Source organism: Eschrichtius robustus, chromosome 10, assembly GCF_028021215.1.
Source record: "Eschrichtius robustus isolate mEscRob2 chromosome 10, mEscRob2.pri, whole genome shotgun sequence".
Classification (NCBI taxonomy): Eukaryota; Metazoa; Chordata; class Mammalia; order Artiodactyla; family Eschrichtiidae; genus Eschrichtius; species Eschrichtius robustus.
In genome coordinates this window covers 3,052,369-3,079,577 of record NC_090833.1, presented here as the reverse complement: position 1 = coordinate 3,079,577, position 27,209 = coordinate 3,052,369, and the positions used below count along the sequence as shown (strand labels likewise).

At 58.3% G+C, this 27,209-nt stretch overlaps 1 protein-coding gene across 2 annotated transcripts in view; it reads right to left on the bottom strand.

Moving 5' to 3' along the window:
* The window catches only part of COL5A1 (collagen type V alpha 1 chain), a 158,985-nt gene extending 154,047 nt beyond the window's left edge, over window positions 1-4,938 (bottom strand). For both annotated transcript variants that reach the window (XM_068553373.1, XM_068553375.1), the window contains exon 1: window positions 4,417-4,938. In XM_068553373.1, the coding sequence (XP_068409474.1) occupies window positions 4,417-4,534 (118 nt within the window). In that variant the 5' untranslated portion in view covers window positions 4,535-4,938. The remainder of the gene's footprint in view (window positions 1-4,416) is intronic.
* Between the last annotated feature and the right edge of the window lie 22,271 nt (window positions 4,939-27,209).

Here is a 27,209-nt window from a genome sequence, read left to right as displayed (position 1 = left end):
CTTGTAAAGCATTTTCACGTACGTTACCTAGGGTGACCTCTACTGCGACCCCACGAGGTGTCGTGGGAAATGGACCCACCGAGCATATGGGGGTGCTGAGGAGAGCGAGGGGGGGCCCGGGCTGAGTCACTTGTGGATGGCAGAGCCCTGGGAGGTCTCACCAGCCCCCAGAGCCTCCTTGGACGGACACGCCTCCCTCAGCTGGGCTCCCGCTGGAATACTTGCATTTAAAGAGGATTGTGGCAACCCTGCGCTTTTTCCTTTTGCAGAAACACCACCCAAAACAGTAGCCATAATAAGGCCCTCCGCTCATCAGGGGCTTCCTGTGCCTCGACATTCCACACGCGGTCTCTGTAGATCGCCTCAGTCTCCATAACCACCCTCAACGCAAGAAAGCCATTTCTCCCCATTTTCCGGAGGGGAAAGCTGAGGCACGGTGGCTGGCCCCCGCCCAGCCAACCCCTTAGAGGCAGAGGAACCGTCCACGCTGCCCTGGGTTCAACAATCTGACTGCCAAGGACTGTCCCCCCACGCCCCTGCCTCCCCAAACAGGGGACCCAAAGTGTGCAGGACCTGCCCAGGCCAGGGCAGGCGGCATCCCTCAGATCATCTCTCAACCCAGAGAGGGTTAAGGAAGGCCCCGGCCTCCCTCCTGTCCCCTCAGAGGCCCCCTCTATCTCACAGCGGCCACTTCTGCTGGCACAGCACTCCTGGGGCAGGCGGTGCTGGAGGCGCCCTGCCAACCAAGTTAATGAGGGGCTTTCCAGCCAAGGGAAGCAGCTCCAGGAGAACAGTGAAGCGGCGGGGTGGGATGTCCTGCGGGGAAGAAGGCACAGAGGAGACAAAAGCCAGAGGTGGAGGAGGGCACCTGCGAAGGAGGCCCTTTGGAACAAAAGGAAGGGGAAGAAGAAAGGAAAGGTCAAGTTTAGCATCACCTCCTCCAGGAAGCCGCCCAGATCTCCCCAAGGGGGCCAGTCCTCCAGACAGTTTTCAACGACGCTCGGCAGGAGAATGAACGGTACAACGAATGGTGTCCACATGCGTACCTCGCACCAGCCTGTGGGCCCTGGAGCCAGGAGCTCTGTCACCTCAGCCTTCCCACAAGCAGGCCCAGCGCAGGCAAAGCCCCCAGGGGTCATCGGGTCACGCCAGTGAGTGAAGGGCCTGGTGAAAGGGGAGTGGAGACTGCAGGCCCCGGGTGCCCCTTGATGGCATTCGGATAAAAAGCGGGGATGTAGGGGGCAGGAAGGAACCGAAACAGTCTGCTGGGGCCAAATGGAACCCCTTCCTGGTCCCAGGGCCGTGTCTGGGCTGAGCCCCAGGCTGACAGCAGCTCCAGGCACCGGGCCTCCCCCGGGGAGAAGCTCACTGAGCGCCCAGGCGCAGAGACCAGACAGACCCAGAGTGTGCGGTCCCAGCCCCCTGTTCCCTGGGTCTCTCAGAGTGCCAGCCGCCCCTCACCTTGCAGGCCGGGATGAGGGTCCAAGGAGATGATGTGGGCACAGGGCTAAGAGCAGACCAGGCAAGTGCCAGCAAATTCATTCCAATCGGTACCACGGGTGCGGGTGTCCCAGGGGCCAGGGACCCCACCCTGCTTCTCACTGCAAATCCAGGGCTCCACTGTGGGCACAGCAACGGGGCCTCGGGGTGCACGTGACTCATCCTCGACCCTCGGGGGCTCAGAGCAAGTCTGCGCTCACTGTCACCGTTATTAAGTGAGGGGCAGGGGGCAATGGGTGTCTGTTCCCCTCACCCCCCTGCTCCACCCAACAATGTCCGTGACCCAGGGAAGAGGCAGGGGTGGGAGACGGGGCCGGACAGCAAGAGGGCAGGGGCGGGGCAAGCGGGCATCAGCTGTGCTCGGCTAAGGGCGTGGCTGTGTGAGAGTCCAGAGATATCTGAAGGGTGGGGTAACGGGACAAGGGAACTTTGTGCTTCCGCACAAGGAAGAAACTCCTGCCCGTGGCCGCTGCCGGGTGGTCACAGCGCTGGGCAGCGACCCTAGCTCCAAGCCCTGCAGCCACTAAAATCTGGACCAGAGGAGACAGAGGCTTCGGGGAATCAGCTTGGCTTCTGAACTCCTCCCACTGACTGCTCTTTTAGGGGGAGGAGGGGGAAGGGGAGGAGAAGATGGAAAAGGCTGTCTTTTCAGCCAACTTGATTGAGTCAGAGGAAATTTAACCATTTGATGTCTGTCAAGTCCCACAAAATTTGGACAACCCTTCCCACCAAATTATTGCCAACAGCGATCACGTGACTGGCGTCAACCAATGATGTGCCGAGGAGATGACCTCAATTTCCAAATATTGGGGTCATGTTTCATTTCACTTACTCTCCTTTGCCCGTTACAATGTTAAACGGCCCCAAATGCAATCTGACTTTTCATTCCTTCACACGCTTGGCCAAGAAGAAGGTAGGAAAAAGAGCCATGTTCAGAGGCAACTCGAAAACCATCCGGTGGATCTCAAAATGGAGAGGAGAAGAGCTGCCCGAGGATGGCTTCTCCTGCCACCCGCCCCCCCGCCCCTGCATGTCAGTGGACAGCCGTTCCCGCTGGCCACGCACTGAGAATGACTTCCAAAAGGGTCCCACCCTCGTGGCGGTGAGGGTAGGTCTGTGAAACCCACCCAGAGAGATGGCTTCTTCACAGGCTCTCAGCGTCTTTTCGACAAGAGCAAAACGTCCAGCTCCACAGCCACGGTCCAGGCATCCGCTTCACACTCAGTTAGGAAGGGAAACCGGAGACGGGCGGGGGGCAGAGATGGGGAGTGGGATAAACAGCCGACCCCAAACCCAGGCGAACGCATGCTCTGCGTGCTCCCCAGCCAGTGCCCAGCCCCAGCTTTTGGGGGTGGCGACTCCCCTGAAGGATTCCCACCTGCCTTCCTGGGGGAAAGCCCGGCAGAGGAGCCGGGACAGGGCTATGGCCCTGGGCCTACAGGGGCCCCATGACCACATCCCCACCCTGCTCCGTGCCACTTTTCTGGAGGCCGCTACTGTCCCCCACCTCCAGTGACCCCGGGAGAAACACAAAGCCAGTTAGCCTGGGATCCAGGGCACGTAGGTGGTAGCCCAGGGCTAAGACCCCAGGTCCCCAAAGCCAGGCCAGGCTCCCCTCCGCTCCCCCATTCCCTGACTGGCTGGACACCCTGACTCCTGCTCACCCCCTTTGGCCCACCAAGCACTCACTGTACGAGGAAAAAGAGACAGAATGTCTTAACTGGCAAGTGGAACACGGAAGTGATTCTTCCCACATGTCTTCAAATGACACAGCGGAGGAGAGAAGAGCGAAGGCAGGAAAGCGGTGTCTTCTCACAGGGGACCCTTGGCTGGTCCAGCTGTCCACTAAGCCACTGTCCCACCCCTCTGCCCGCACTTTCCTTGACCCTGCACTAGCGGCTCCGAGCCTCGTCTCCGCATCTGTTAATGGGGCCCCAGAGGACTTGCGGGGCCTCGGGCTCCGACGACTGAGGCTTCTGAAGACCCATCCCCCAGGTAACCACAAAAGGTGATGCTTAGAAAACCCACTGTCCCGTCAGGAAGCTGTGTGGGAGAGAGCTGGAGCTGCAAACATCCAAGCAGGCACGCTGTCAGTGCTGGCCTGGTGGACGCCATCCACTGGAGACAGCTCCTTCTAAGGGCAGACCTCTGGCAGAAGGAATCCCACATCTGTGTGTCATCTGAACCCCTCACAGCCAAGACTCCGACAGCATCTCCCGCCTTTGCTCCAAGAATCCCGTCTCTGGGCGGCTAACCCAAGAAAAACTGCCTTCCAGGAGGTCGAGAGGTGGGATTAGAGCAGGGCTGCTCCACCACCACCCCCCCCCCGGGGGCTCCCCAGTACCACTCACTGAGTACTTAGATGGTGGGGACCACAGAAAGCTCTGTTCCCTGGGAAAGGGAGAGTCGGCCGGGTCTGGAGGCAGAGGAAGAGGGTGCTTGGAGAAGTCCTGGGCTGGGGGCTCAGCTGCTGGGATTCTCCCCAGCGGCCCCCCATCCCAGGAGGCCCGGCCGGAACTGGCCCGCTGTGACTCTAGGGGGCGACCCTTCCCGGGTTTCAGGAAAGGAAGTTCTGCAGCGAGGCTGTGTGGGCCAGAGCTGCGCGCTTGCGATGTGGGACAGAGAACGCAAAGTTTCGGGACAAAAGTTTGCCTGCCTGGCGGGCAAGCCCTCTGGCTGATCCAACACAGAGCCCTTCCTCGGCTCCCCGACAGCCCCACCCGCCGGCCCGTTTGGCGTGGGGAGTACTGTGCCGGCGCGTTTCCCTCTCCGGGGCCCCCAACGAATGGCATTCGGAGTCCCGGCCCGTGCATTCCACAGCCCAGGGGGGGAAGGTCGTGCACGCGCGGAAGAGGCCGGGCGCCCGGGGATGACAGGCGCCCCGGCCCCCCGCGCCCGAGCGCCCCGCGCCCTTACCTGCGCGGCTCGGAGGCGGCGCCCACAGCAGCAGCAGCAGCAGCAGCAACGGCGGGGACAGCAGCGGGGCGCCCGGGAGGAGCGGGCTGCGCGCTTTCCAGCGGGTGTGGACATCCATGCCGGCGGGGCGCGGGCGCGGGTTGGGCGCGCGGGGACGCACGGGGCGCGGGGCACAACTCAGCGGGGCCGGCACAGCTTTAGGGAGTCATGGGAGCAGCCGCCGGCCCGTTCTCTTTGTGGCGGTGGCTCTCGGGAGGGTCGGCTGGCGCGCTCGCCCACGGGCGGGAGGGCTCGACCTTGGCCCGCGGGGCGGCCGGGACCCCGCTCGGCTCGCTCGCCCTGGCCTCCCCCGCCTCCTCCGACTCCTTCTGGCCTCCTCCTCGCCGCCGCCGCCGCCGCCGCCGCCGCCGCCGCCCCGCGACTCGCTCCCCGTGGGCGCTGCGCTCGAGTGAGGTCCTGCGCCGGCCGCGGGGACGAACGAGGAGTGCGGACCTCGCCTCGGGCGCCGAGCACTTTTCCCCCTTCCCCTCCCTCCCTCTCTCCGGCAAGGCACCCGCGGAGGCCGTGGCTCCCCCGCGCCCGCAGCAAATCAGAGGCGGCGCTGGGCTCGGCCGGGCCGGCCCCCGCCTCCCACTGGGCGCAGCGGGCGAGGGGGTGGGGCCAGCGGGCGAGCGGCGGCGAGGAAGGGGCTGGCCCGGGGCGGGCGGGGACTCGGCGAGGGCCCGGCGTCGTCCCCCACCCCCCCCACCGCTCTGCCGGCGAGCGCGGGCGGACGGGGCCCGGCGGCCCACGCCGGACCCCGCTTTCCCCGCCCCAGGTGCCCGCACCTGGCCGAGCCCCAGAACCAGCGTGGAGGGGCCCCGAGTTCGATCATTTGGGGTTGAAAAAGGACGTTGCAGCTTCTCCCCGCCTAACTTTTTCGTTTACTTGGAGTTCAGAGCTCCTCTTCTGGGTGGAGACTGAACTTCCAATCCAGCCAGATCGGGGCGCCCAAGACTGTGGCAGACATGTCCGCCCCGAGAGAGACGACCCGCCCTCCACCTTCCCCCACTGCAGATTGGGCATCCGTGCCCAGGCTGGAGCCTAGGCTCCCAAGAGGTCTCCGAGGGAGCTCGGATGCCACACATCGTGGATATTAATCAGGCGAAGTTGGCCAGCACCCCCTCCCCACTCACTCCCTCCTACTGCGTGGAGACCCCTCTGCCACAAAAAGGAAAGCAAAGAAGACACCCCTTTGGGAGGTGACAGCAGGCAGAGGGGTGAGGGGTTGGGGCGCTGCTGCCCTGGTACTGCCACTGGGCACTGCCTCTCTCCCTCCGCTTCTTTAAGCCTTGGTGAGGTCTCCCTGGAGCAGGAGGTGGCGTGCCAGGCTCCGGTGGTCGGAAGCAGCCCCTTCCACCTGGCTCCCCACATAACCTGCTGAAACCCCCCGTTCACACCCCTTCCTCGAAGAGCAACAGAGCTGCTTTTTAAAGAGGAGGGAAGGTGAGTCAGGGGGCTTTTCAAACCCTAAGCCATCCGCATCCCCTTTCAACAAAGAGTTCAGCCAGTGATGCTGAAGCAGTGCTCCCTGTCTCCAGTTACATCTCCAGACTGGGTGTGAAATTCCCCAAATGCCCTTTAATTCCCATCATTCTGGAAACAGGAAGGGAGGGGAGGTGGGTAGAGGGTTAGGTAGAGGTAGAGGGTTTGCTGGGATGGCCACATGCTGCCTCTTGAGCCAGGTGGTGGGTCACTGGTGCTACCCTAATGGTCCACATCTGCCCCACGTGCCCTTCGCGGCACTCAATGTTGCTCGGGAAAAGGATGAGACTCACAAAGTAAAGCTAAATGGTCTTTCTGGTTTTTTATAGTCCTTTGTTGTTGCTCTTTTACAACCTGTATAAATCACATATATGATCGGGGAAATGTGTGTGTGCGTGTGTGTCTGTGTGTGTAAGTTGTGTGTGTTGGTTCCGCTGGAGCTGGTCCTTTGTGCGCCTTCATGAGAGAGAAATTCCATCAGACGCCCCCTGAGCCCCCAGCTCCACCTGGTCCCTGGAACGCCCCCCCACCAGGGGAAGGCCAGCTTCTCCCAAAGACTTGGGACGCTACCATAGGTCAGTGGTCTAGTTATCAGAAGATAGTGCAGACTCAGGGCTCCAGTTTCCCCCAAGGACACAGGGTGCTCCTTCTGTGACAGTTACAGGTGCCTCTGTGCTGGCCAGCCAGCCCTCCCAACACCTGGAACTCAGGACGGGCATCTGGTCCCTCAAGAGCTGATAGTCAAGGGACACCCAGGGTCCCCCAGAGAGCTGACCTCACAGTAATGAGAAAGCTTGAGACAAAGGTGGGGTCATCCACACCTGGACTTGGGTGAGGAGGTAAGTTTCTATCCCACCGGAAAACTCGAAAAAAATCCCCAAACTGAGCAGCCTGACCTGTCTTCCCAGGACTGTAGGAGAGTAACCATGACGCCTGGTCACGATTGTTATTCTAGTGGGAACAGCAGGAGTACCAGCCAGCCACATGTGTTTCCCACTTTAAAGCCACTCTTGCATCAGGTCACACACAGCAGTAGGGAATACTGTCATTTCTCCCCTCTACAGACAAGGAAATTGGGGATCAGGGAGGGTAAAGGACTTACCCAAAGTACCAGCCCATCCATCCGTGGCCAAGCCTGAATTTGAAACCAGATTTACCTTCCGGCGGGAAAGATGCTGATCGCCTTACCCAGATCCTTGCAACAGTGCCCGGTGGCGGTTGACCCCAGGCAGCGTCCCTTGGCCCTCCCATAACGGATTAAATTGGAGAGTCCTTTGAAAACTGTTTATTTCCCTCTGGGCTCTAGGATGTCTGCAGTGAGCAAGGCACCCGTCCCCCTGGCCAGCCCCCAGCCCAGTCTCTTCCCCTCAGCTCCTGTACGGTGAGCAGCACCTGCTTGCCTGTGTGCCTCCCTCCTCTCCTGTAATTACTGCCAGGTTCCCACCCGGTCCCTCCCTGTGCGTGGACTTCTACTCATGGTGCTTCACCGTGGGAGGGACTCACCACCACCCAGGGCTCTGCACACCCCTGGTCGCCCATGGCTGTGTATCTCCCACGGTGCCTGGCAGAGAGTAGGGCAGGCCAGGGGTGCCCCCAGCTTTGCACCTGAGATCTGCTGCCCACCTTCTCCTTCCTCTGCTGTAAGTTCTTCTCAATGATTTTTTTTTTTTTTTTTTTTTTTTGGCTGTGTCGGGTCTTAGTTGTGGTACACGGGATCTTTTCATTGAGGCATGGGGGCTCTTTGTTGGGGCGCATGGGCTTCTCTCTAATTGTGGCTCACGGGCCCCAGAGCACATGGGCTCTGTAGTTGTGGCGCGCAGGCTTAGTTGCCCCGCAGCATTTGGGATCTCAGTTCCCAGACCAGGGATCGAACCCGAGTCCCCTGCACCGGAAGGAGATTCTTAACCACTGGATCGCCAGGGAAGTCCCCCCTCATTGACTTTTTTTAAGCGGCAGAGTCGTGGTTCTCAGTGTCCGTGACATGCCCCAAGTGTTACCCTCCTGTGGGTTGTTTCATTTCCCACCCTCCCACCTGAAGGGGCCACCCAGCCTCCCAGGGTCATCGCCTGGCTGGGAAAAGCCTGGGGAAGCCCTCCGGGACAACTGGGCTCCTTCTCTCCTTCCCCCTCTCACAGGCGGGAGCTCACAGCCCCACAGAGGAGGTGGAGGAACCCGGTAACCTGATCGCCCTACAAGAGTTCATGGTCCACCTGGCCCAGGAGGGAACGGGGGAGCTGCTGCCTGGCGGAGTGAGGGGCTGGAGCCGCCCCCAGTTACTCACAGCAGTGGAAGTGGCCTCGAGGTGCCCTCAAGCTGCCCAAGGAGGACGCTGCAAACCTGCACCCCGCACCCGTGGGCGCAGCTGCATCCTGCAGTGGGCGTCTGGGGCCAGGCCAACTCCAGAGTCCCAGGCTCGGCTGCAGCCCCAGCGGCGGGCACCGCCGGCCGGGGGACCTCGGGCCCGTGAGTCCTCACCTCTGCTCCCCAGTGCTGTTCCCTGGGAAGTGGGGTGAGGAAGCCGGCCTCCGGGGGTCCCTGTGGAGCTCGGAGGAGAAGCCAGGCAGGAAGGCCTAAAAAGCCCTGCTGGGCCTGGGGAGGCTCCGGTGCCCCCTCCTTCCCCCTGCATCCTGCAGCTGGGTGGTCTTCCTCCGACCCCTCTGAGCCTTCTGCTGGGTCCTTCAGGGCTTCACCCCGTTCACCTGCACCACTGGCTCAATAGAGTAGAATTGCTCCCTTGGGGGCAGGAGGACACGGAAGCTGGGAGCGGTGAGACTTGCTCCAGGTCCAAAAGTAGGGGGAGGGGGAGGGGTGGCCAAGCCTGAGCCCAGAGCTCCTGCAGGGGCCCCCCAACCCCGTGTGAGCCTGCTCTCCAGGACGAGGGAGGCTGTCGGTCAGAGGGTCGCCGGGCCGGCTCCAGGGTCCCCCTCCTCTGCCTGCGCTGCCCCCGACCGACCTTCCAGCCCTGGGCCCTGCCCACTGCCCCCTGCAGTGCTGGGGCTTCAGCACACCAGGGGCTGCTGCCCCGCCCGCCCAGTCAGCAGGGCTGTCCCTCCATGCTGGGGTGGGGTGGCTGTTAATCCCAGGGGACTCTCGCAGCTACTAGGGGAAATCCACCGCTTTAAGGCCTAGGGTGACGCGTGGCCTTCACCTCCTCCACTTTGACACAGTGGAGGCGCCGGGGAGAGAGCCTAGCCAGGCCGGCCAACGGCCAAGGGTAGGTCCCGAGATGCCAGGCTTCTCAGGGTATCAGTTTCCTAGGGCCACTATAGCAAAGTACCCTAGACTGGGTGGCTTGAACAACAGAAATGTGTTCTCTCATCCCAGAGGCTGGAGGTCGAGCTCAGGGTGCAGGCAGGGCTGGTTCTCCTGAGGCAGCTCCTGGGCTTGAAGACGACCCTCTTCTCCCCGCATCTTCCCTCCGTGCGGGTCGTGTCCTAACCTCTTCCTATAAGGACAACCAGTCACGTTGGACGAGTTCACCTTAAAATGAAGATGGCTTCATTTTACCTTTGTCTCTTCTTTAAAGGCCCTTTCACCAAAGACAGTCACATCCTGAGGTGCTGGGGGTCAGGGTTCAATAGGTTAATCTGGAAGGGGGGCACATAAGTCAGCCCACAACACCTTGGCAACCCTAGTCTGTGGGCCTTTTGGAGACACCCAGGCATGGGGGCTCTCTGTTCTCCAGAGCAACAGGGGCATTCTGATGCCCATGGGGGTGGGGGCAGGACCCCGCCCAGCGGGAGGGACCTGGATGGCGGCTCACCCTGGCTGTTGGTCCAGGCCCGCCGACAATCTCGCCCCTTCTGCACGTGGAGCCAAGTGTCTTGTCTGTGATGCTGTCCACACCGGGCAAGGGAGTGCGGGGGCGGGCGGCGTGAGGGGGCAGAATGCCGCTAAGACAGAGCCACTTCCTGTAGAGGCTCCGTGCCGGGGTCTCCTCTCTCCATCCCTAACCACAGCTCCTTGCCCTTCCCGAGGAGATGCCCAGGGCTGCAGGGAAATGCACCGCAGTCCCCGTGACAAGTGTGGGCAGGTGCAGCCCAGCAACGTGGGTGGAGCCGGGCCTCGGAAGGCCACGTGGTCATGCCATGTGGTCCCTCCCTCCAGGGACCTGATCTCAGCACCCCGGGCCAGCCCCCAGCCGGTGCTCCATTTGCTGGGTGGACCAGAGAGTGAGTGGGACTGTGCTGGAAAGAGCTGGCACAGGGAATCAGGAGCCTGTGCTCTGGTCCTGGTTGTCACACTGCACTCCAGGGCCCCGTGATTGCACCTAAAATTCTATGGGTTTTATCTAATGGTTTACCCGTGAAACACCCCTCCACCGTGTCGAAATTTCCACAGCTCCGAGAAGTGAAGGCCTCTTCACCCAGCCAACCCAGAGTCCAGCAAAGGAGCTATTTCCCTCCCAGAGCTCACATCCAGGACCAGCAGCCCTGTACAAGTAAACCAGTCAACGCTCAGCCGCTGGCATCGCGCAGACCCAACACTCAGGTCCACCTGAGGCTGGAGTTCTTCGTGGCTGCAGAACACCAACCCAGGGCCAGGCAGCATGGTTCTCAACGGCCAGGGAGCCGCCCACCATCGAGGGCAGGGACAGGACAGCATAACTGCCAGAGCCGCCCACAACAGATGCTCCCAGGACCGGCTGAGACGCGATGGGTGAATCAGGCCTGTCGGCCCCTCACTGCACGGCCCTCTCCCTGCTCCGTGCGGCACGGCAGTTTCCATGTCATGCCCTCGATGTTTCTATCGGGGACCAAGTAAACTTCACAAAATAATGGAATTTCCAGACAAAACGCACCGTGATGGGCACCAGTCAGACTCTGGACACATAGAGAGAGTTTGCGATTATTCAGACAACAGGATGTGGATCTACCTCTCCCAGCCTCAGACTCGCTGGGCAGGTTACCCTCCCGGAGATGTTTTCTAGACAAAGGTTGAGTTTGCAGCCCAGAAAAACGTCAGTTGGGAAAATCCCTGTGGACTCTCGTAAAGAGCAGTCTGTGTGGGCTTCCCTGGTGGCACAGTGGTTAGGAATCTGCCTACCGATGCAGGGGACACGTGTTCGAGCCCTGGTCCGGGGAGATCCTGCATGCCGCGGAACAACTAAGCCTGTGTGCCACAACTACTGAGCCTGTGCTCTAGAGCCCGCGAGCCACAACTACTGAGCCCGTGTGCCACAACTACTGAAGCCCGCGCGCCTAGAGCCTGTGCTCCGCAACAGGAGAGGCCACTGCAGTGAGAAGCCCACGCGCCGCGGCGAGGAGTAGCCCCCGCTCGCCACGACTGGGGAAAGTCCGCGCGCAGCAGCGAAGACCCAACACAGCCAAAAATAAATAAAATAAATAAATTTTTTTTAAAAAAGAGCAGTCTTTGTAAGTGAGAGCTGCCCAGAGGTAAAGGGCTCCGTTCCCCAGACGCAAAGGGCGTTTCTAGACTGGCCGGGACAGCGTCTGCTGAGCGTCAGGATCTCATCCCATCTTCCCCGCCCACCCACGGGGGACCCCACCTCGGGAGGTGAAGGCACAGGTGTCCACGGAGCCCGGAGCAAATGGCCCTCTGTGTGCACGGAGCTGTCTCAGACCCCAGCTTCCTGGTCTGGAAAATGGGCCAGGAGAGACCCCTTTGCAGGCTGTGTGATTGCTTTGGGGGGATGATGCAGGGACTGTTCCAGGCACAGAGCACGTGCTCACGATCAGGGAACAGAACCTCAGAGGGGTTAAGGCGCTGACCGGTGAGTGGAGGCAAGGGGGGCGCCCAGCCCCACATCCGAGCTCTGGCCACTCCCTGGCCGCAGTGCTCTGTGTGGCTCTCGGGTCTGTGGGCTCAGGCAGAGGAGAGCCGGCAGAGGTGCTTTGCAAACCGTGAGAGGTTCCCGCTCTCAGCTGCCGCGGGGGCTGAGGTGCCTTCGGGGATCTGCACTCCTGTGGCCCTGCAGGGCGCGGCGGCTGCCGAGGCCCTAGCTGAGTCCCCTGAGCCCCTCCCTGCAGGGGAAGCCCACTCCCACGCCTGGTTGGCGGGTGGGTTCCCGGCCCTTTTGCCTTGCGTGGATTCAAAGCAGCTCGGAAGGGCCTTTGCCGTAGCTCTGTGGACCCCTGCCTGGGCCTGCCGCCCTCGCCCTCCCTGTAAGGCCCTGTGTGCGGGCCCCGGGCTCAGAGCCGGGAGCCTGGTCAGACAGCATCTCCGAGGCAGTTCTCCCCGCTGGCAGCAGGAGCTCGGAGCCTGGGGCTCAGGGGCTTAGGGCAGGGCAGGTGCCCTGGTGGGGGAAGCAGAGACGGCTGTGGGCTAGCATCCGAGGGCTCCGACCTCTGGGGGGCTGGGGGCTCCCCGAGGAGGTGACACTGAAACTCAGACCCCCAAAGTCCAGAGGAGTCGCTCAGGGCCTGGTGCCACCTCTCAGGGATGTCCTCCCTGGATGGTCCCCACCAGCAGAGGAAACACACCCAGCCAGGCCCAGCGGAAGACTCTTGGGGCTGCACTTCGGGCCGTGATGGAGCAGAGAGTGGAGGGGGCTGGGAGCCTGGGGGCCCTACTGGTCCAGGCAGGGAGGGTGGACTGTTGCCAAGGAGAGCGGGGCCGCGGAGAGGGTTTTAAGAGGAAAAGGCTACATCAGAGTTGTGTTCTGGAAAGTTCTCTGACTGCAGGGTGGAGAATTGCTCAGAGAGGCAAGAGCAGGTGTGGGGAACGCAGAGGCCAGAATGGGGACGGAGGTGGGAATGGGGAGGCAGGGGCCGGGGTCAGCCTGGACTTGCCAGGAGCCCAGGGCCCAGCCAGGAAGCCGACCCGCCCGTCATGAGCCCTCGTCATGGATGCCGTCAACTGCAGCATGTGAGTCCGGGGCCCGGCACCTCGCGGGGGCCCCCAGCATCCATGGGGCGAGGTGCTGTCTCCCCGCCCATCCACAGATGGGGGAGCGAGCTTCCCCACCGCGGGGGCCCTCGACCCACCCAGGGTGGGTCTATATTCTGTTCTCCACACAAGCACCCCCTTCTCGTGTCCTCCTACACAGCCACCTCCCGGTCCCCATTCGCCTGGCCCTTGGCATTTCATCAGCTGTGTCCTGTGAGGAGTCAAAGGCCAGTGCACCCATTTCACAGGTGAGAGCACCAAGGCCCTGAGAGGGGGGCGCAGACCCCTGCATCTACCTACAGCGTCTCTGCCCGACTGGTGCTCCCCGCAGGGCAACCACCACCACTAAGGGATCAGATGCAGACACTCTCTCCCTCCGAGAAGCAGGGCTGCCTGCTCTTTGAAAAGTCCTGGCCACGGGACACGTCCACATGGCCCCATGCTCCCACCAACGCCACGCGCAGAAACCGAGGGCGACACCACACCAGGAGCATGTGGTGCGGGGGAATGGAACATGGGTGGTCCTAAACCCCTCTCCGCCCGGCCCCGAGGACAGCTGCATGCTGAGGACCACAACTCTGCCGCTTAACAAATAAACAAGAAGATAAATCAACTCTACTTCAATTTATAAAAAGGAAGTCACAAAAGAATTCACGAAGTGAAAACAAAAATCTGTCACTAATTATAGGGAATGTGTCTTAGCCTTGTGAATAAATACATTAATTAATCTCTTAAAAAATAAAACTTAAACATAAATAAATGAGAAGAACTTAACAGCAGGGGAAGGAGAAGGTGGGCCCTAAATTAGCACAGGCTTCGTGGTGGGATGCCTATTTTTATGCTTATTCGTATTCCTGAAAAGTAAACCGGATGCTAATTTAGGGCAAAAACCTTCAGATCTGTTTTCTTCACCTCTCAGGGCAGTGGGTGATTCTGGGTGGGACAGCATCCAAGCAGGGCAAATACACCGTGCCCATTCCTTGAAACAGCCGTGCTTAATTTTTAAGAAGCTCCTGGCCTGTGGTCGCCATCTTCACCCTGGTCCTCATACTAGTGTCCCAGGGCTGCTGTAACAAATGACCACAAACCGGGTGATTAAAACACAGAAGTGTATTCTGTTTTTTTTTTTTTTTTAAGAAATTCACGTTCTTTTATTTATTTATTTATTTATGACTGTGTTGAGTCTTCGTTTCTGTGCGAGGGCCTTCTCTAGCTGCGGCAAGCGGGGGCCGCTCTTCATCGCGGTGCGCGGGCCTCTCACTGTCGCGGCCTCTCTTGTTGCGGAGCACAGGCTCCAGACGCGCAGGCTCAGTAATTGTGGCTCACGGGCCCAGTTGCTCCGCGGCATGTGGGATCTTCCCAGACCAGGGCTCGAACCCGTGTCCCCTGCATTGGCAGGCAGACTCCCAACCACTGCGCCACCAGGGAAGCCCCAGAAGTGTATTCTTTGAAATCCAGGTGCCAGAGCTGCCCTCCCTCTGGAGGCTCCAGGGAAGGGTCTCCTGCTGGCCTCTTCCAGCATCTCGGGGCTTCCAGCATTCCTTGGCTTGTGGCCGCATCACTCCAGTTTTGGCCGTCATCTTCATGTGGCTCCTCCTGTGTGTCTGTTCTTTAATCTCCCTCAGCCTCCCTCTCTTATAAGGATCCTCGTGATGGCATTTAGGTCCCACCTGGGTAATCCAGAATGCTCTCCTCCTCTCAAGATTCTTAACCTCATTACATCTGCGCAGACTTTTATTGCAAATAAGGTCACATTCACATGGGCCACCATTCCACCCTCCGCCGTCCTGAACACAATAAAATAGGCCTCCGTGCCTGGAGTTTCAGGTACTCCCCAGCTCGGAGACTGAGAAGACACTGCAGCCAGCATGGGTTGGAATGCCGGGCCAGTGGTGCAAGAGCAGAGAACCCACTACATTCCCTGCGTCCTGAGGGTAAGGTCCCCAAGGGCAGGGGACAAGGCCAGGGACAAGGCAGCTGGTGAGAGGACATGCATCTCGGTGGAGCCGTGCATGCGGCGGCACGGTGCCCAGGGGTGCCAAACACCGCCTGGGATTGTTTTTTTTTCCAGTAGGGGCTAGTTTTATTTGTTTTCATTTTTAGTATGAAACCAATATTTTGAATGGAAATAGCTCCCAGATTAGATTTTCTTCCATAAGAGGAAATAGAAGAGAATATAGAATTTAAAATGAGTGTCCCAAAGTGGAGTTCAACCCAGACACCGGATTCATTCATTCCTCCACATCTTTGAGCTCAGTTCCTGAGCTGAGCCACTGTGGAACTGCAAGTGACTCGGGGTTCCTGCAGAGGGGGAGGAGTTGGGGGGAGGAGGATGGCAATGTTGGCGGGAAAGGACACAGCAGCTGCGTGACCTTCTTTAACCCTCACTCATGCTGTGACACAAAGAGCATCCCCAATTCGCAGGTAAGAATTCAGACTCAGAGCATTTAGAAATGGGTGCCAGGACTGTCAAGTCTCCAAGTGGAGAAGCCAGGATCCCACCCATCCGCCCCAGGACGCATGCCCTTTCCCTGCTGCCCTCCAGCAGAAACAGTGCCAAGCAGACCCACACTGACCCTCAGGGCCTGACGCGGAGGGGGGGCGGTCAGGGCACCGAGAAGGAGGGGGTGCAGAGCTGACGCTGGGGACCCCCGACAGGTCTGGCTGTGGGATACTGACAATGGCTCCCAAAGACACGCCCACACTCTGATCCCCAGAACCTGCGACCGTGACCTTATTTGGGAAAAGAATCTGTGCAGATGTGCTTAAGTTAAGGGCCTTGAGATAAGGAGATCATCTTGGTTTACCCCTAAAGCCCATCGAAATTGTCCTTAGAAGAGGAAGACAGAGGGAGATTAAAAACAGACGCACAGAAGAGAAGAGATAGGAAGACGAGGCTGGGTCTGGAGCGACACAGCCACGAGCCAAGAAACCTCTGGACCCACCAGAGCTGGAAGAGACAAGGGAGGTCCGTCCCCTGGAACCTCCAGAAGGAGCGCGGCCCTGCAGACCCCTTGGTCCTGGACTTCTGGGCTCCAGAGCAGGGAGAGAGTGAAGCTCTGTGTTTTAGCCACCTGGCTTGTGATCATTTGCTATAAGAGCCACCGAACACTAATACGCTGTTCTTCTGAGACCTCTCCAGAGGGTGGGGCACCTGGAGGGGGACCCAGAGGGAGGTGGGACATATCAGGAGGCAGGTCCGTCTTGAGCCCAGGCCCCTTAGCTGACATGGCCCAGTGGCACCTGTCCCCTCGCTGGGCCGATGGGGTGGGTCTGGGAGAAGGCGGTGGGCCTGGGGCAGCCCTAGATGGGCTGAGGGGGCGCCGCTCCAGGCTGGGTTCCGAGAGGCGGGGGTGGGCCTAACTCCAGTGACAAGCGTCCTTATAAGAGATACGAGGAGGGGAGACACGAGGAGAAGAGGAGAGGCCACGTGACCACAGAGGCAGAGACTAGGGTGATGTGGTCACCAGCCAGGGGATGCCTAGAGCCACCAGCAACTGGAAGAGGCAGGAAGCCCCCTCCCCTAGAGGCTCCTGCCCCTGCGACACCTTGGTTTCAGACTTCTGGCCTCCAGAACAGGGAGATGATAAACTTCTGTATTTCGAAGCTCCCCTCCACGTCCCCCATCTCTGGTGCTTTGTTACAGCAGCTGCAAGAAGCGAATAAACTGGGCAAGCCAGGCTCCCCATGTCCCCATCAGAGACCCAACGCTCAAAGATGTGGGAGACCAGCTGATTCCCACCCGACTCGGGGGGACGTGGGGCCCCCCTGCCCGGGTACGCGGCCCATCGGTGGCACCTCAGGCTCACCAAGCTGCCCAAGCTCAGAAAACGCTGGCTCTGCAGCTGAGCTTGCCAGGACCATCCATTCCGCACTCACATCCCACCTCTCAGCCTAGGAAAATGCAGACATGGTGCCAAGGAAAATGAGACAGAAAGTGTTGGGCGCTAATGAGACCCTGGGCTTGGACATCTCCAGACCGCTCCCCCCGTGGGGCACTTCCATTCCCCAGAGCACCCGGCCAAGGCCCCTGCCCGCTTTGGAATTTCCCCTTTGAAGCCCGTGGGCCTGTGCCAGTTTGGAACACGGGATCCAGCTTCTTGTGGGAGAATAAAAGCAGCACGCCGACGGCAAATACTGGCGTCGACTGAGTTCTTTTTATTTTTGTCAACAAGGAGATTTGTTTTAATGGGAACCAGGAGCACCGAAGCTGCAGATTTTCCACTCCTGCAGGTCTTAACAGCAGTGGCCTGGCTTCCCAACCCAGGCAGGACAGCTGCGAATTCTGTGGGCAGAGGGGGCGGTGGGGGACGGCATCCTGGAGAGAAGGGACCTCAGCTCCACTCTGTCCCTCACTCCCTGCTGTGGGCTCCCAATGCCACCCCCAGGCTGCTGCCCCCTCACTGCACTGACCACAGGGACAGAAGCTGACTCTTGTCCCCGACTCGTGACAGGGAGGCACCAAGAACAGACGTGCTCCGAGCGAGCGGACTGCACATCTTGGTCAAGATACTCAGCCTCTCTGTGCTTCAGTTTCCTCATCTGTACAATGGGAACCTCACAGGCTTTCATGAGGATTCAGTGGGATGAAACACGCCCTCCTGGCCAGGCAGCAGAAGTGCTTGGTCCACGTCAACTAATGTCAATCAGACTTTGGTCTGGATTGGGGAGAGTCAATCTGGCGAGCCCTTGGTGGTATGTTTGTTTCTAAACTGGCCAGCATGCAAACTTCAGACACTCCAAGGTCTAGACACTAGAATAATTCCCGGGCTGGTAGGATCCTCTGCCCCACCGTCCCAGGGACCAGGCCACACAGACTGCCCCTCTCCTTTACCTCTGCAGACCCTGGAAGATCTAATCTTGACCCTGACTGTTTCCCCTGAGGCCTGTCCACTTGTCAGATGTTAGCAGAGGTCCAGAGGTGGGCTGGAGCTGGCTTGTACCAGCTCACAACAGCCAGTCACGTACTTCTTAAAATCAGCCATGGTGGGAGTATTTACACCGCAGAAATTGGCAAACACTACAAAGCTAGGCCTTTTCCTTAAAGAGTCGGTCATTAAACATTTACCAGCACCCCACTGGTTTCACCCTAAGTGGCTCTCGGACCCTGATCTACTTCCTTGAGTCCCGGGTGGAGGCCAGCATCTTCCCCTGAAATCTTTCGGTGATGTCTCAGGGCTTTAGGGGAGAATGGGAAGTCAGATCTTCCCCTTTTCCGTTTTAAAAGCTCAGATTTCCTGTGGGGCAGCCATCTGCTTTTCTAAGAAGCTGTCTTTTCTAAACAGCTGTCCTCAGATATTTGAAGGACTGTCATGTGGAAAAGGAGTCATTCCATATGGGCCCTGAGGACAGCAGAGACACCACAGGGTAGATACTTGGGAGAACGGTTTTCCTTTCGCTCCAGATGTATCTTAGAGCCACAGGGAGCCTTCCCAGGGTTTATCTTGTCTGAGGGCCCCTCAAAACTCAGCTCATTTTCAGAGCGAGGAGATACTTTCATTGTAATTGAATCTCTCCCATGCCCACTTAGGAGGTGTACCTAACTCCTCCCATTGTTATAACCTGGATGTCTTCCCAGGAAAAGGTGACACATACACAGCTCTTTGCACAGGCCTGGCCTGTAGCAAGAATTCAATGCATGGTGACCAAGAGGCCCCTTATTTGCATCAAATCGCGGAACTTCAAAGCTGGGTGGGCTCTCGGAGGTGGGCTAAGTGCCAGCACTGTCACTCAGCAAACACCCGAGGAGGACAATGTCTCCATCATAGACCCTGAAGCAGGCACCCTGGGACAATGAGGTTCCCGGTCCCCTGCCCTGGTGGGACCTGGGGCTGCATTTCCCAGCAGCTGGATGATTGGCTTTCTTTCAGACCATCAGCTGGACACCCCAGATACAAAGTATGCTGTCTTGTTTTGTTTCCTTTTTAAACAAATTTAATTGCTCACAATAGATTTTTATGGGTTTTTTTTTTGGCCATGCCATGCAGCATGCAGGATCTTAGTTCCCCAACCAGAGATCGAACCCGTGCCCCCTGCAGTGGAAGTGCGGAGTCTTAACCATGGGACCAGCAGGGAAGTCCCCACAATAGATTTAAAATTGGGTTGACTAATGGTCTTTGGGGGGCCGGGAAGGGAGTGATTGCATTTTCCTCACATCAATCTTAAGTTAATGTCATGGGAAAAGGATGGGTATCATCCAATGAATGATAAATATTTCCTTCAATTTGCTTGTTGTTTACAGTTTAGGCCATGCTTTCAAACACATCCTTTCTTTTGTCCCCCGTGAGAAGCTCACGAGAAGAATAAGGAGACTGTGGAAGCCAAGTCTTGCCCCAAATCATAGCACTGTGCGTGGCAAAGCCCAGGTGAGAGCTCTGGGCCCCTGGCCACCGGTTCAGCCTTTGTTCCCATGCAGAATGGCTACTTCCAAGGTACAAAAATGACAGCATTGTCCGAAGAATAGGTCCCAAGAACTGAGTGCCTGGTGCCTGCCAGGCACTCTGGGGGTACTTGAGACACAAAATCATATTTTATCCTTGCAACAAATCCTGGAACATGGATGCCATGCCTTTGCTTCGTAGATGAAACCTGAGGCTTAGAGAAGGGAAGGGAACATCCAGGCTGGAATTTGGGCCGAACCTCTCCAGCTCCAAAGCTGTGCTTCGAGGCTCCGTCCTCACACCCCAATGCCCTCATTGCTTAGGACCCCGCTAGTTCCCTCCTCTGCTGAGATGACTTGTTGTCCTGAGCCGGGGCCAGGGGAAGCCGTGCTACTTGATCAGAAGGAAGATGTAGGCTTATGTGCAAATGCCCACGGCAGTGTGTGAGAGGCTGCTGGGTCTGTCTGAGAAAGTGTTGGCTTTAAAGGCAGGAGGGTCTGGGGGGTTGACCCACTGCCTGATCTAAATAGCTGACCTGCTCCTCATCCTCTTCTTTGGGATGAGCCTCACGGCTCCAGAAAGACTGAACCACCCACCGCAGCACCCAGGCCGAGTGAGTCCATTGGCGGGAAAGCGTCAGTCACCCTCAGTGATGAGCAGTTGCGCTGGGGTGGGAGAGGATGTGTGGGTGGGGAGGTGGTATTGGAGGCACCGAGACGGTGCCCATCCTCTGCAGAGTATGGAGACGTCCACAGACACGTCTCATGCCCCAGCTCCACTGGCAGGCCAGCTGGTGACTAACGAGCTCGGAGTCATGCAGATCGTAAGGTAGGTGGACCCTGAGCTGGGAGAGGCTGGTTCAAGGTACTGTAGGATACACGATACAGAGTCAAGTTGAGCAGAAGGCCAGAAGGTAAGCCTGGCATTGGCCTTTCTGAGACCATGTAGTGGCTGCAGTAGGGCTTCTGGAATATCATGGAGGCTTCTGGAAAGTTCACAGTCCCTTTGTGCATAGATGCTGCACGAGGTAGACCAGATGGCCAGATGATGCTTCGGTTTCATTCTTCCTCATGGGATGTAGAGCTTCCTTTTCTTTTTTCTTTTTTCTTTTTTCTTTTTTCTTTTTTTTTCCAGTTCTGAAGGCTCTCTCTGAGAGAATTTGAAGGCCCAAACATAAAATAGCTGACTCTTTTATTCCTACATCACAGTGAAAATCTTTGAACGGTTTGAGAGACAGACTGACAAACTCCTGCCTGGAAATCCTGGCCAGTCTCACACCGCTGAGCAATTCACTGGCCCCTCTGAACTTAAGCTTCTGCCTCCTGGGTTCTGGTGATGAAAAGGAATAATGCACACTATGAGCTCCTCTGCTGCTACCAAGCACAGAGTATGCTCTCTGCAAGTCTCGGCTGTAAAATTCATACCTGACCTTTGTCTGGTGCTGCATGGCTGTGGGCCTAACTAGCTCGGCGGTTCCAGAGCTGTGCTGTACACCATCCTAGCCACTAGCCACACTGGACCATTTAAATATCAATTTAAAATCCATTCACATTGAATAAAATGTAAGAGTCAGTTCCTCAGTTGCACTAGACACGTCGCAAGTGTCCGATGGCCACAGGTAACTAGCGGCCACAAATTGCAGATGTAGAACGTTCCCATCAGTGCACCAAGTTCTTTTGGACTTCGGACAGCGCTGGTCCAGAACCTCAACAGGCCCACAGTCAGCCAGGACATGGGTTAAAAACTCTAATCTACTGCACGCCTGGAGAAGCTGCTCAGAGGAGCCCAGGATTTGCACATATAAGAAGCTGTCGGGTGATTCTGATAAGCACCCTCTACTAAACTAATAACAACCCTTCGTACCCATGAGGCCACTGAGGCCCAGCATCTTGACAAAACCCCATAGCTAGCGAAAGGGCTACCCATCCTTGGGGCTTTTGCTCCAGGAGCTCTCTCATGTGTGTCCCTCATCAGCTGAGCAGTCCGGCTGGCCCCAAAGGCTCAGTCCATCCTCCATGTGCATCTCCGAGGCCTCCATGTCTGCGGGTGAAAGGGACTCACTCCCTCGGCTCCCTGGGCCTCTCCAGATTGCGGTCTGCCGCACTCCAGGCACACAGCGATAGAACTACTCATCTCATCGTTAAAACCAGTGGCTCAAAAACCCTATAATTGTCATAGAGCTCATGTGTGAGCCCAATCCACTGAAAAAGTATCCTCTACCCTCCAGAATGTTTTAATGGAAACAGCTTTCCAAAGGAGAGAGAACAGGCCAGGGAGCCAAGAACTAGTTTCTTGAAAATGATTCATATGGTGTTGGCCTGAGCCCGGCCCTTGGTCTCTCCACAACTGATGCTGATTTCTGTCTGTTCAGAGTTTGTAAAATCTGCTCCGGATTCGTTCGCGTTCTGGGAAATTCATCAGCGTGACCCAGAGGAGGGCTCTGAATGTCCATTGCTGCCCCTTCAGCCGGGGCAGCCCTGCCCTTCCTCCCCTCCACCTCCTGCCAGCCATCACCAAGGAACTGTCCTCCGTTACCTGGAGCCCCTGGAGGCCCCTCGTCCAAAGCCAGCCTCTCTCACGTGACTGCTGGCTGATTCCATGTGATGTCAGATGGCTCCGGGCCCTCATCCCGTCATCAGAGAGCTGAGGCTCGGCGGCCTGGGGCAGGTTTGGCGTGAAGCCCTGCACTACAAAGTGGGACAGACAGAGCACAGGCCCTGCCTGTAGGGGCTCCGTCAGCAGCTTCCTATGGTGCACCCCAAGAGCTCCATCTTAGAAGCTTGTACAAAGCGGTGTGTAAGCACGGAGTGTGTGTAATTCTGGGTGGGGAGGAAGAGGGAGGGAGGGCAGCTTTCAGAAGTTCCAGTTGCAGGCGAAGCGCAGAGGGCCTTCCAGGGACGCCCGCGAGGCGAGGATGGAGAGGGTGCGGGGCTGTTAACCACAAAGGGCCTTGTCTGCCATCAGTGATGTGGTTCCTCTCCCCCAGCTTCAGTGAAATGAGCCAAAAGCACAAGCCAGCTTTCTTTTGTACCCCATTCCTCAGGGCGGAGCACGGGGCTGGCACACGGGTGCGGAGAGCCACCTTGGAAGGCTCAGGGCTGTCCGACCAAAGCAGAAGGCTCAGTGGGTGCAGCCCATCACATCCCAACCTGAGCGCTCCTGATGCAGCCAGCAGGGTCTGACTCCTGCTCCGCTGGGTTTTCTCAGTTTCTGCCTCTTCCAGCTCCATCTTGACCCCTTCCCACTGATGCAGGCCTGGCCCGATGACGCACACACCAGCTGGAATCAGGTTTCTTTACAACAGAGTTCACAACCTCGGCCCTGTCAACATTTGGGGCCAGATAATTCTCTGTTGTAGCCGTCCTAGGCGCTGCAGGGGGTTTTAACAGCATCCCTGGCCTCATCTCACGAACGCCAGTAACATCCCCCCATGTGCAGTAAAAAGAGCATCTCCAGGCTTTGTCATACGTCCCCTGGGGGCAAAACGGCCCTGGTTGAGAACCACTGATATCCATGGATTGGGGGGTCGTTGGCTGGCCTATCAGAGAGAGTAACTGGGAGTAATGGGAGAGTAACCGTTACACTCAGCATATGCTCGTAGGGCCCACAGCCCTTGGTTGTTCAGAGCACCAGGAACTTTTCCTGCAAAGGGTTAGACCATGAATAGTTTTGGCTTTGCAGGCGAGAGGGTGTATGTTGCAGCTACTCAGCTCATGCTTGTAGGGTGAAAACAACCACAGATAATAATAATTAATGACGGATGCAGCTGTGTCCCAATGAAGCTTTATTTATGGACCCTGAAGTTTGAATTTTATATAATTTTTACATGTCATAAAACAGACTTTTTCCTGTTTTTTTATACCATTTAAATATGGAAAAACTGTCATTAGCCCGTGGGCAGTACAAGCACAGGTGTCCGGTTCTGAAGCCAGACGGGGCATCCCTGATCTTGTGACCATGGCCTGCATTTGGCTCATATGCCCAATCCCAGGAGGGGGCTCAGCCCAGCCGGCCTCTCTCCCGGGACATACTTGAAGCTGCAGAAACCGTTCTCTTCCTGGAAAGAAAGGGAGTGTCTGGTGGTGGGTGGAAAGGGATTGACATTAACAGGAAATTAACCCGAGAGAAAAGTCACCTGCAGTGTCAGGAAAGCCTGCGGGCACTTGGCTTCTCAGAACCCAGAGCTACTCTGCAGGTCTGGCTTGAGGAACGATAGTTCCATCCCGGGGGCAAGGGCGTCCACCAGGGCCTGTCTCAACGGCTGTGCTGTGCTGCTCTAAAGCACAGCACTGGTCTGAAGCACCCTCACCCAAAAGCAGTCTGCCCACCAAGGACAGGCTGCCCTATTTATAGCTCTCCTGGGCCTTCTCAAGATGGCAATTTCACGCCCATCCGTAAATCTCCCCTTCCAAGCTGGTACTTGAAGGTCAGCAGAGGGAGGGCCGAGAACCACAACTGCCAGCCTCCCTATCTAGGGAAGGGGAGGATCCCTCCCTGGTGGGCAGCGGCCAGGCTTCATCCGAGGGCAGGACACGTCGGCTGTGGGCGAGCGTGGAGCCCGGGAGGTCGCGTGGGCCACCAGCCTCAGAGAGGCCGCCCAGGCAGCCGTGAGTGAGCTCTGCCGACCAAAACCCAGGGTGGTCGCAGGCACCCAGGATGCCCTGACCGAGCCCCACTGTGTGTGCCGAGCTGGGCGACGCGCAGTCTGTGTCCCCAGCAGGACACAGAGATGTCCAGAGCGACCCCACCCCGCAGGGTCCACCGGGGCCCTGCTTACGGCTCACGGTGTCCGAGTGCCCACCCTGGATGCTCCACGGACAGGACCCTCACCAGGCCTCTTGCCGAGGCTCTGCATAAAGGATGAAGAGCTGGACGCGTCATGAAGACACCTGCAACTCACCCGGATGCTTGCCTCACTGGAGAAGCCTGGGGGCCTGGGAGCCCACGTGAGGGGCGCCAAGCGCAGATGGGCACCAGGTGTCAGCTCAGCCCGAAAGGAAGTCAGGCCTGGTGCTGTGCCAGCTGCCAGCTGGCTGGGAACCTCGGGCACGTAGGTCTGGGCCCTCTTTCTTTCAACCCTGAAAGGGGTGATGGGACTAGATGTGTCTGGGGTTCAGTTATGATGCTGTCGCAGGTTCAGGTCCTGCCTCCTGGTGAGCCTGCGGGTGAGGACCACCCCAGTGCCCAGAGTCACCCGCTGAGCTGGCCCCGGGCTCCTCTGTCCTCCTCCAGGCAGGCTCAGCCCCGGGTCTGGTCTTCATGAAGCAGCGCTTTTCCTAACCCCGCAAGTGTCAAGGGTGATTCTTGACAAGATCTGGGGACAGGCCACAGCTGATAGCGTATCTTTCCAGATGGCGAGTTCCCTCCACCCACACCCGCCAGGAGGCTGCTGGTCCCACCCCAGTGGACCCGCACCCGGGTGACATGGAGGAGAACGTCCTCAGACCCCACGCGATGCTGCCGTGTCCTGTCCAAGCCGATTGCCTCGGCGAGGAACAGAAAAGTCACCACAGACACTGTCACCTCTGCATCCCTGGGTGTCCCCCCGCCGGACCCGCCCTGCAGGACGAAGCCCTCGCTCCCCAGCCTGGCGCTCCCATCCTCTCCCATCCTGACCCAGCTCGGTCTCCAAGGCAGTTACCGAGCTCCTGGGATTTCCAGGCGTTGCCACCCACCCCCCGGAGCTTCCCAGGGGACAGAGTACAGCCCCACCCGCAAGGAGCCCCGTCTGGCTGAGGAGAGACACGGAGACAGATCATTAGGGTCCACCCTGGGGAAGGCGGAAGGGGCCAGCGGGGCGCCCCAGAGACCTGGGTGAACCCCGGCTCTGCCGCAGACTGCAGTCTGACGGCCGAGTCCCATCCCTGCATCCTCGGAACGCGGTAGAGAGAGCAGCGACTCCACAGGGTGGGACCCGAGAATAGCAGACTAGCCGGGGAGCAGGCTTGCACCCTGGACCAGTGAAAGAACGACACTCCGTGGGGACGCCGGCGGTGGCAGGATGGCAGAGCGGACCCTGGCGGCCTCCCCGGCCCGAGGGTCTCCTCCGCAGCACAGCTTTCGCGTGTTTTCCTTCCCCAGGCCCTTCTCTGGGAAGATGGTCCGTCCTTCCTGGACACAGAACCCTCCCCCACACGGCATGACGGACCCCCTCTTCCCTCTGCAAAGGAACCAGGGCCCCTCAGGTACCTCGAGCTGCCCGATGGGCCCAACCTGCCATGCCGGGCAAGGTGGGCGAGGGGCTTGGTCCCTGCGTGGGAATCACGTGGCCTCCACGTCCACCCTGGTCCCTGGGTTGGAGGGGTGGGCGGCCAGGGAGGCTGGGCACATCTGTGAGTCCCAGGAGGGGAAATGAAGGAGCCTTGGGACAAACAAATGCTGATGAACTGGAGGAAATGGAAAACATCAAATCTGCTCTCTGGCAGGAGAACCAAGAGAAGTACTGAATGGAGCCAAGGAGGGTTCCGGCCCGGCCGTCGGGCTTCGGAGCAGCTGGTCTGAGCATCCAGCGCTCAGATGGGGATCCAGCGCTTGGCATTCCAGGTGGAGAAAACCCACGTGTGCGGACCCGCAGGAAGCTCATAAAAGCCACTGTTCTGAGTCAGAAAGAGGAGCAGGAAACAGCCTGAGGGATGCAGGGGGGATGGAGAGAGGGCTTTGCAGGCAGCCTTACAGCACGACCTTTCCCAGCGCACCCCGTCTGGGGACGCCAGTGACCACAGGGACAGGGAATGGGGTCTGTTCTCTTCTTTGTCTCCCAAGACCCAGCTCCACGAACTAGAGACGAGCTCTCTGGGGCAAAGGAGGCTGGACGTGCAGGCCGTCGACAGGGACCTGGAATTCAGAAGGCAGTGAAGCTGGCAGAAGGAAGGGGTAGGAGGGGATGATTAGTCTGCCTAGAGGTCGGTGAGGAGCACAGGCCTTAGTAAGTAGGAGGCTTCGTCTGCAGCCCCGGAATGCTAGCTAAGAGGTCCGGGAGTCAGGGGAGACGAGGTCTCAGGAGAGAAAGAAGCGCCAAGGTGATGCAGCTGAGGGCCGGTTAAGTCAGCAGCTCAGGGGCACCTCCAAGGCCTGGGCTCTTTCCATCTTTCCGTGCGGCCATCCTCGGCCTCCGGCAACCCCGGGCATCTTTACACACCAGTCTCTCTGAGACCTGTTTTAAGAGCTGAGAACTTCTCCCAGGACAACCCCTCCACCCTCACTCTGGCAGAATACCCCTCGTGGCCCTTCCCACCTCTGTTTCAAGGAAGAACCGCAGAATCACTGTGATTAGCTGAGCGTAAAGACGAGTCCCCTCGCTGGGGCCGGGGATAGGGCCACGGTATGGGACAAGGCTCAGGCACCCCCCAAAGCCCCTTTTGTCCTCCCCTGTCTGCTGGCCCAGTCACCACCGAGGGGCCAGCTCTCTGTGGACCTTGAGCCAGGCCAGCGTGGCCTTGTCACTCCTCACGCCCAAGCTGGGAACCTGCTGTCTCCCACCTCAGGCCTCCCGTCCAAGGGGACCTCACTCCTGAGTGTTTTGTGTCTCTTCCTATGGTTTCTGTAGAGCTTTACCTTTCATTCTTCAATCCCTATGTGCTTCAGTATGCGTGCTTTGAAATTTACATGAATGGAATCTCACTCTGTGTATTTCTCTCCCTCCTGCGTTTTTTGCCAACATTTTTTCTCTGAGATTCACCTCTTTTGTTGAATGCAGCTTTGGTTCATCCGTCTTTGCTCTTGTACACTCCACTGTATAAATGGGATACCATTTCTGCACCCATCCCACTGTCGATGGAGATTTGGGGGATTTTTCGTAATTTGCCATGGTAAACACCATTCCGTAAATACACACGAGTACACAGCCTGAAACAACCCCGCCAGCCCGCCCTTTGGCACACACCTGGCACGGATGGCTGGGCCATAAGGTAGCATCTATTCAGCTTGACCTGCTAATGCTGAATTTCGTTCCAAAACAATTGTAAGAGCAGTTTATATTCCAAGGAACAATGATAAAGATGATTGCTGTTTCACATCCTTGCCAAACATGTTATCTTTATA